General features: G+C 39.6%; 1 protein-coding gene across 23 annotated transcripts in view; it reads left to right on the top strand.

Moving 5' to 3' along the window:
- Positions 1-9862, top strand: part of LOC110950205 (flavin containing dimethylaniline monoxygenase 4) — a 47083-nt gene that overhangs the window by 22034 nt on the left and 15187 nt on the right. For 2 of the 23 annotated variants that reach the window (XM_051946610.1, XM_051946611.1), the window contains exons 3-10: positions 2074-2262; positions 2393-2558; positions 3154-3296; positions 4674-4870; positions 5159-5306; positions 5951-6158; positions 6260-6332; positions 6434-7612. The exons of 3 other annotated variants lie outside the window; for them this stretch is intronic. In XM_051946610.1, the coding sequence (XP_051802570.1) occupies positions 2074-2262; positions 2393-2558; positions 3154-3296; positions 4674-4870; positions 5159-5306; positions 5951-6158; positions 6260-6332; positions 6434-6857 (1548 nt within the window). In that variant the 3' untranslated portion in view covers positions 6858-7612. Of the gene's footprint in view, positions 1-343; positions 479-1843; positions 1985-2073; positions 2263-2392; positions 2559-3153; positions 3297-4673; positions 4871-5158; positions 5307-5950; positions 6159-6259; positions 6333-6433; positions 7613-9862 lie in introns of those variants that run through there. 18 more of the 23 variants (XR_007941248.1, XM_051946608.1, XM_051946609.1 and 15 more) reach the window with 18 other exon arrangements.

The following is a 9862-nucleotide window of genomic DNA, read 5'->3' as shown; positions in this document are numbered from 1 at the left end:
GTGATCAGTTAAAACTAATCAGTGTCAGGTGTGATATTGACTTCAGTTTTGCAATACTGGGTCTTAGTTTGTCCTGATAAGGTCTTCAGAAAACTTGCAACAAACTGTTGCCATTCTGTTGCATTATTCCAAATAAAAAAACAAACAAAAAAAAAACAACAGTAAAACACATCTCCAAACCATCATTTCTCATCAGAGTGCATGTAAGGCATTAGGTTCTACTGCTTCTTTTAACTTGTAAAGATAGGATTCCTGACATTGACTATAAAATGGAGCATGTCATAGAATGTTTTGGCAAAGAGTAGTATTTGTCTGTTTGCTTTTCCTCCTGTTAAATAACTGTGACGCTGCAGTGGACGCAGGTTCAGTTCAGGATAAATAGAAGAAGCTTCACTCCGCCCACCGTCCAGCGCTATACAACCTCAGACTGTGTGCAAACAACACGAAGAAGCTGTTTCCTGACTCGAGCTGCAGAAAGGTAAGACATCTGGATAATAGGTTGCTACTTTTGGGTACATCTGTGCAACATTATTAAATATAACGAACGCAAAAGTCGCCCTGACGGCTGGAAAACCAAGTTTGGCAAACATGACAACTTGGATCGCTGCAGCGGCTGTAAACTCGCTGACTAAGAACAGAAGCCACATACTGGTGAACTTTATGCCAATAAATCTCGACACAAATCAGCAGAGTAAATGAAGCTAGATTGACTAGACTGAATAGGGGAAAGCCTGATTTAATCAACGCGTAAAAGTTAGAAAAACCATACTTGTGGCCTGCTTCCTGCATGGATACATCCTCTTGTTTGCGAAAGAAAAAACACGTAAAGCGTTGTTAGGATCTGAAATAAAACACTGGAATCTCAGCCCAGCCCACACATCTTCAAATTTTAACCTTTTAATGGCATGTTTTAAGGTATTTTAGAGCAAACATGAATATGAAATGTGTGACATTGTGCTCTAAGCAAAGTAAAGTCATCCTAATTTCTTTCTAAAGTCAGTCCATGCTCCATATTTATCCATCAGTGAGTGCAGAAAAGCAAGAGCCACAGTTCTGAAACTGTTTTCCTTGTAATTGGTCCTATTTATTTGATTTATACAAAGAAAAATCACACATGAAGGTGTGTCTTGCATAGAAAGATTTCGAAATCCACTTGGTTACACCAGAGTTGCCCATTTTTAGCTGCCAGCTGAAGTGAAACTGATTTATTTTTTGGTTATTTATGCTTGTTTTAATTAAAAATAATAGAGTTAAGGGGCTGGACAGTTGCTCAGTGGTTAGCACTGTGGCCCCTGCAGCGAGAAGATCCCTGGTTTGTGTCCCAGCCTCAGCCTGTGATCTTTCTACGTGGAGTTTGCATGTTCTCCCTCTGTGTTCATGGGTTTACTGGAGGTTCTCCGGCTTCCTCCCACGGTCCAAAGACTGTTTAATAGGTTTGAATATGAGTGTGGTATTTGTCTCTATGCCCAGCCCTGGTGACATGCCCAGGATGTCCCTTGCCTTCGCCATAAGTCAGCTGGGATAGAATCCAACTCTCCTGCAAACCCAGTGAGGATTAAGTGGTGTATAGATATTGAATGGGTAGTAGTTTTTGGCTATAAGAGTGATTTGGCTTTTAATAGTCCATAAGAAACAGGTGTTGGCTAAGGGACAAAGGTCACCCTTACCATGCTTAGCAATGCCTAACAATCTGACCAAAGTCTCCACCTTGAGGTCATAAACTCATCTTGCTGTTAATAAATGCATCCTGTTGACTGTCATAGCTTTTATTTGAATTTAATTGTTCTTTAAAAGGCAAATTTCCCCCCCCCAAAATTGAAAGTGATTGGATTTATTTTCATAGATTTGAAGTATGACTCGTCGCGTGGCAGTGATTGGAGCAGGCAGCTCAGGTCTGGCCTGCATCAAGTGCTGCCTGGATGAAGGGCTGGAGCCTGTTTGCTTTGAAAGCAGCAATGACATCGGAGGCCTGTGGAGGTTTAAGGTTTGTGACGCTGTGTACAGGTTGGACTTTTCTCTAGATTCAATAAGAGATTATGATGTTTTTTCCCCTCATCTTGGCTGTTATTGCAGGAGAATCCAGAGTCAGACAGGGCCAGCATCTACCACTCTGTCATCATCAACACCTCCAAGGAGATGATGTGCTACAGCGACTTCCCCATCCCCGCACATTTCCCAAACTTCATGCACAACACCCTCATCATGGACTATTATCGGATGTACGCCGACAACTTCAAGCTCATCAAGCACATCCGCTTCAATGTGAGGACGCTTTGCTCACTTCCTACATTTACTTCTCTTATCACCTTCATTTTCATGCATACGACAAGAAATGATGACTTGTGATGATTAAATGAGTCTGCAAACTCTCTTCTGTCTTCTTGTTGTCCAGACCAGAGTCCTGCAGGTGAAGCAGAGATCAGACTTTTCCCGTTCAGGACAGTGGGATGTTGAAACGGAGAACAGTGAAGGCAAAAAGGAGAAACACATTTTTGATGCCGTGATGATCTGTGTTGGACATCACTGCCACCCCAACCTGCCTCTCCATGACTTCCCAGGTGACAATTGCATCCTATAAATAGAAATCGATAGATTACCACATCCAATATCTATTTTTTCCCCCAAAGGTCTGTGTTGTTGCTTTCCTATTTCCAAAGATTCATGATCAAATGCGTGAAATTAATGCACCACATCTGTATCGCTCTATTTGTAGTCTCTCTCTCTCTCTATATATATATATATGGTTTTTTACATGTGTATATATTGGAATTGTTTTTCATTTTAATTATTTTTTTGTTTTTTTAATCACTCCGATGGCAAGCTTTTTGCATCAAAATTTCAGCTATGATGTGCACCAACGAGTGTATGTTCTGGTTGACAATAAAGTGACTATTCTATTTTATTCTATTCTATTCCTGATTGTGCTGCAACACCATAACAAGAAAATTCTGTTGCTTATCAGCTGACCCTTGACACAGTACAACTGAGCTTTACGCGACCAACAAAGTGGTTTTATAGCACTATTTAGTGAGATGATCCACAGTGATAAGAGTTGTCAGCATCATGTCCTGAACTGTGGGTCCAGCTGTGCTTTGATTTCAAAGCAATGTTTTCTTATGTACAGCTCTTACAAATCTGTCTTATTTCCTTCAGGCATCGACACTTTTACGGGAAAGTATTTCCACAGCAGAGACTACAAGACTCCTGAAGAGTGGAGGAATAAAAAGGTTGTGGTGATTGGAATCGGAAACTCTGGAGGCGACATAGCGGTGGAGCTGAGCAGAGTCACCAAGCAGGTTGGCCTGAGATAGTTACGTACCTATACGGAAAGATAAGATTTTATTTATCCCACAGTGTTACAGCAGCAAAGAGGATAGAGCAAACATGCAGGAAACATCAGTGGAAATTAGAAATAAACAAGAAATATACATAAATACCTTTGATAATGTACTGATTCTTTCATATGTAGAAATTCAGATATTGCACAGAATCAACTGGATATGGAAAATTGCAATATTGTACATATCTATATGAAAAACAATGTTATGGCAGAGATGTTCTGCGATTAGAAATACTGATATTGCACATATTTGTCTGATATTGTATCAAGTTTTTAAATGTGCAAAATGCATAGGTTTGAATGTGCAAATGTTGCATCAGAGTGAAATACTTCAGTTTCAACATGTCGGCTTACTAAAAAGAAATAAATAAATAAAATCATCTTTACCATCAGGGTGCAGTCCAAAGAAACAAGTTCTAATTAATGAATGTGCAGAGCTTGTTATATGAATTAAAGGTGAATACGAGCGCATACCACATGGATGCAAATACCCACTAATAATGGTGAAAGTGCCAAATAATTGTAACAAAAAGAAAGGAGTTTGAGCCAGTATGTTCAATTTATTGTGTGCACAGCTGCACATACAACTGAAATAAATGTGATAAAGAGGTATGCTGTCACGAAACTGGTGTGTGAATCCAAGCAGCAGGCAGGTGGATAAATTTAAAAAAGGATTTAATGAATGTTTTAAATGAACAACAGCACTCCAAGAGGGAGGATTAGGGAAATCAACAGAATGGTAAAATTAACTAAACGAACAGAGGATGGACCAGACGGCCGAGACAAAACTATACATAAAACAGAACTAACATAGAAGACAGCTTACTGAGTGTCCGGTGGGGAAGGCAGAAGTGGGGCAGAGCTGGCAGAGTCGGTGAAGGGAGAGTGGCGATGGCTGGGTAGCAGGCAAGATATTCCAGTGGTGAGATAGAGTCCGTGGAGCGACGTGCAGGAGACGTGAACGGAGCGCAGCATGTAGCAGGGTGCATAGACTAGCGGGGTGGATGAGTCAATGAACCGGCATTGGAGTGGTGGCGAGAATCCGGTTTTATGCTGTGCTGATTGTGCATAGAGTTCAGCTGTGCTTCCTCAGCTGAGCTCAATTAGCCAGATCAGAGGGCTGGCACAGGAGGAGTGTGACAGTATGCTACCCAAACAAAGCGCTACACTGGACAGTATGGGTGATATTGCATTGTTGTAACTTGTGGATTACACTATATTTTAAACACAGTTTACCAATGCTTCATTTAAGTATTAACATTTCAGACACAGACACATTTTTCTTTCAAAATTACCTGGACAGTGACTAACGACCATTTCTTTTCCGTTTTAGCTTTACCTGAGCACTCGTAGGGGAGCCTGGATTCTGAACAGAGTTGGGGACAACGGGGTTCCTCTTGATCTGCACTTCAACAGGGTCCTAGGTTTTCTACGGAGAAACGTACCCTTCGGTGTTTTCTGTTCTCTGGGAGAGAAGAGACTCAACTCCAGATTTGATCACGCTCTGTACAATCTGAAGCCAAAGCACAGGTTCAGTATTTATACAACTATGTCTACATCTGCATGTTGTGTTGTATTATAGTAAAACATTTAAATTATAATGAGTTCACTGCAGTTTTTCTGAGCATAATCTTATGGTCAAGCTTTTGGCCTCACTATTTGCGTGGCTTTATAGCAAAATGATAGGAATATTTATTCTGTGTAACTAAATGATGCTACTGGTGGAGCTTTACACTACTAGCCTTGTTTATATGAATCTATCTGCAGTATTTAATAAATTGCAGTCATATACCTAACCAGAGCGGACATAAATTTCAGGTTGTTCAGCCAACATCCCACATTGAACGATGAGCTTCCCAACCGCATCCTGTCTGGAACAGTTCAGGTGAAACCCAACATCCGCAGATTTCAAGGTTCCAGTGTGGAGTTTGATGATGGAAGTGTAGTGGAAGATGTTGACCTGGTGGTAAGTTTATGTGACAACAACACTCACCCACTTGTACAGCTTTTCTGTCCTCCCAACACTTTATTAATAAAAAAAAATACAACTGTCAAGCAGTTTTACAATGCCTGTACAAAGTATGAAGCCCACTTTTGTTGATTTTCAACATTAAATTACAGCCATTTTCATTTGTCTGTTTGGACCAGAATGTCTAAAAAGACTCATGTCCAAGTGAAAACACTCTTCCACAAAGTAATGTCAATTCATTAAAAATATAAGAGTAGAATATAATTGATTGCATAAATATTTTCCTTATTTAAAGCAACTCACCCAGTGCAGCACAGGTGCAACCAGTTGATGCTAGAAGTCACCGTTAGTGAAATAGAGATCATCTGAGTGCAGTGAATTTGCCGAAAATGATTGTAACATAAAGACACCTGTATCTGGAAGGTTCAGTCACTTTTAAATTATTACACTTGGCTTTAACTAATCCATTAAGACAAAAGAACACTTGAAGCAAAAAAATAAGAAAATAAACAAAGAAGAAGAACCTAAGTCAGAGGAGGGATATAAACAACAAGACGATGCGTAGCATCACACGGCATGGTGGTGGCAGCATTATATTTTTTATAGGCGCTGTGTGACTGACACAAGCCTCTTTCTTGCAGGTTTTTGCCACAGGTTACCGGTTTTCCTTTCCATTTCTGGCTTCACAAGTGGTCTCGGTGTCTGAGAACAAAGCATCTCTGTACAAGTATGTGTTTCCTCCTGAGCTGGATCAGCCCACGCTGTGTATCATTGGTTTAGTGCAACCACTGGGAGCCATTATGCCCATCTCTGAGATGCAGGCCAGATGGGCCACACGTGTCTTTAAAGGTAAAGAGATTGCTTAGGAAATGCAACCTAATCTCATCACTTAGGCTTTTACAGAATTATTTTGTTCATAAAGTTAAACAACTATGTCCCCTTTCAAACAGGCTGCATAAAGCTTCCTTCAGTGGCAGCTATGCTAAAAGATATCCAGTATAAGAAAGAGACCATGGCTAAAAGGTACTGAAGTGAAATCAGTCAACTTTGTGATTACTTACATATTTCAGATCTGTAGAGATCCAGATTTTTCTGCACATGTTCAACTGGAGTCTCATTTTCAGGTATGTCACCAGTCAGAGACACACCATCCAGGTGGACTATGTTGACTACATGGATGAGATAGCCGAGATAGTGGGGGTTCAACCCAACATCCTCAAGCTGCTGCTGACTGATCCCAGAATTGGACTGAGCGTGGCGTTTGGTCCTGTCACACCCTACCAGTATCGTCTCGGAGGGCCAGGAAAGTGGGCCGGAGCCCGGCAGGCCATCCTCACCCAGTGGGAGAGAATGGCTCGACCCATGCAGACCAGACCCTGTGAGGTCGAAGTCAAGAGATCCGTCATGTGGCCTTTGGTTCTGTCAACTGCTGCTGTGAGCTTGGCTGCCTACGTGAACAGGAACAACCTTCCAGCCATCCTACAGGATCCATCTGCATTGCTGGACAGGATTAGAGAGCACCTGCCTGCAATGCTGCAACATTCTTAACCAGTCAGCTTCATCTGTGATCCCTCTTTGAATGTTTGCTCAGCAAACGTCTGCACTAAACTACACCAATGTCTGAAATTGACAATTTACTGATATGTTAGTCAATGATGTAATTGTATGATAACTTTGAAGGTCAGCTCGACTGAAACTAAAAGATTTATTCAGCAGATTCTTTTATTAATTAATGTCCAATTCACAAATATGTTTTGCTTCTGTTTTTTACTGAATAGTTTAAGAAGTATTTGACTTGAAGACTCTTTATCTAATTAGCTCATTTGTTTTGCTTGACAGAGTGTATCATAACTACGTACATTGCATTTCTTTTGCTTTGTGTTGTCCATTTCTGAGGGAATGTATTTTCATAAATCATTTTTGCTTGTAATATCTTCTGTATAATGTCTTTTTTCAAAATCTTACTATGTTATGTATGTGTGCAAAGAAATAAATGATAGATTTAGATTTTCAGTGTTTAAAATGACGGATTCCACGATTTATGGCGAAGTTCAATATGCATCAATATGAACTTCACATCAATTGCAATTTGAAGTAAACTTGTTAAAGAAAATGTTTTAAATAAGCTTTTAAAATGTTATGTTTTGTTTTTTGCAATACCGGAATGTGATGATAAAGAAGGCTGAGAAGAAACAGTGTAATGTAAAGCTGCTTTCACATGCTTTGATTTTTGTCTTGTTCTTTCTTTATAGTCATAGAATTGTTCAGGTTTACTCACATTAAATAATGCAGAACTGGTTGCATCCAAATGCTTTTTACAATGCCAAAGGAGAAAAAATCAATTACCCAAAACATTTTGATGTCATATTTTGAAAAGTTCCCGAAACTAGTCTGGTTAAAATGTTTTATTGTATTCTTAACAAGAGATTGACCTATCAAAAATGTGGTGTAACTGTATAAATAAACCTGGGTCCAACACTAGAAATTGCAGAGCTTGAACTTTTTATCCCTCCCAAATCAGTCATCAGGTCTTCAGTTATATAAGCTTAGAAAACAGTTAAATCTTTATTTGCTGCAGCTGTTAAAGCTTGTTTTTAGTGTTGTTTGTAAAAGCAAATGTTTTCTGTTGCGGTCAAAAACTTCTTTCATTTTATCTCCAAACTCTAGCATCCTAATAGGTTTTCTTTTAACTTGAGAAACCTAAGAATAATACTGAGGTTTTCTTTTCTACATCAGGTATAGCAGGAGTTACGCTGACATGCAGTGTGTGATAAATCAATACAGTCACATAAATGTTCACTCATCATTCTGCCAACTGAATTGCCAGATTATGCAGAGCTTTTGGCAAAGGAACAATTCAATGTGGGTCACTAATCAAAGGTGCTTTTAATCAATATAAACAGTACTTTTTTAAGCATCTAGCTCTTTCATTAACACCAAGACTCAACTTTATAGAATATTATGCAGTTACCCTCAGATGCACCAAGAAAGTAAGTAAAAAAAGTTTCTAAAGCCTCAATATTTACCTGAGGATTGAACCTCTGGGTGTGTGCAGTAAGTTATTGATGCATAATAACAGATAACTGCGGTGTTTACACAGTCGCACAACTGCTAGTTTAAAAATGTGCACTTCTAATGTAAGAATGTTTTAGCTGCAGCATTTAGATGATGCTTGAACACAACAAAGGACGAATGTTCTCAAACCAACATTTCTCAAAACTTTTTTAAGATGTTATCAAAGCCTCAGATGATAGAACATTTTTCATCAAACTGTCCTGGAATGAAATGAAATCAACAAAGATAGAACATTTTTCCTGCAAAGAGAATGTTTTAGGGATGTTGCTGAAGTAACACATTACAAAACATTCCCACAACGCTGCAGGATAACAAAAGAACAACATTCACATTGCGACATTTAGGAAATGTTTGAAGAATGTTCGGATGCGATGGTCTAGCAGTGTTATCACCTGTAGAACATCTTTAGTGAGTGTCACCTGGCTATAAGTAGAAGATTCTGGAAACTTAAAGAAAACCTCCCACTTAAAACTATCACAAGAACTTTGCAGAATGTTTTTGGAACTAAAGAAATGTAGCTGGGTTTGCACTGAAGGATATTTCAACGCTGTTTGTTTGTTTGTTTGGGTGTCAGACTGCTGTGGCCAGTGTGAGGCAGAGACGCATGTTTTCGATGCAGTGATAGTTTGCACCGGACATTTCACTCAACCTCACCTGCCGCTCAAGGACTTCCCAGGTAAACTGAACAGAGAACCATTCTGCAGCAGCTCTTCTTCCAACTCCAGATGTCACATAATAAATGTTCTGCATTGAGGATACAACAGTCCGTTAATAATGAGCTTTCTGTATGTGCAAGCTACTGTAATTTGATTTCTTTGTTGCATCGCAGGTATCGAGAGCTTCCAAGGCAGATATTTCCACAGCTGGGAGCTGGGATTACCGCAGTGCTGAGGGTTTGGAGGGAAAGAGAGTGGTGGTGATCGGGATGGGGAACTCTGGAGCTGATATTGCAGTTGATATCAGCAGAGTTGCAGAGAAGGTACACAAATGAACATTTCTGCACTTCAGGCTTTTTCCGCAACGACAAACTAGCACTGCAGTTTCATATTGAAATCTGAGCTCATGATCCTGAAACCTCTCTGACCTGCAGGTATACCTGAGCACAGCTGACATCGTTTATGTTTCTCGAATGGACAATCTGATACAGAAGCTCTTCCCCTCATGGACCAGTAAGATGTTGGAGAAGAAGCTGAATGAACCGTTTGACCACAAACTATACGGCCTTCAACCAAAGCACACGTAACGTATCATATTCCACATAATAATGTTTTTATTGTGGTTTCTTTGGTTAACATTTCACTTAAAAGTTTATTTAAAGGGTGTGACTCAATTTGTGAATCTTTTATCAAAAAAATTGAACACGTCTTTGTTGTTTGTTGTCAAAGTTTGAAGTTTGTCCTCCAGATGGCGCCAGAAAAAAAGCTTAGAGGTGTTCTTAGTGTTTGATAATGCTTCTGCAAAAACAGCAGATAAAAAGT

Source organism: Acanthochromis polyacanthus, chromosome 4 (assembly GCF_021347895.1).
Source record: "Acanthochromis polyacanthus isolate Apoly-LR-REF ecotype Palm Island chromosome 4, KAUST_Apoly_ChrSc, whole genome shotgun sequence".
Classification (NCBI taxonomy): Eukaryota; Metazoa; Chordata; class Actinopteri; family Pomacentridae; genus Acanthochromis; species Acanthochromis polyacanthus.
The sequence above is the reverse complement of the archived record's forward strand: the minus strand, read 5'-3'. Positions and strand labels throughout refer to the sequence as shown.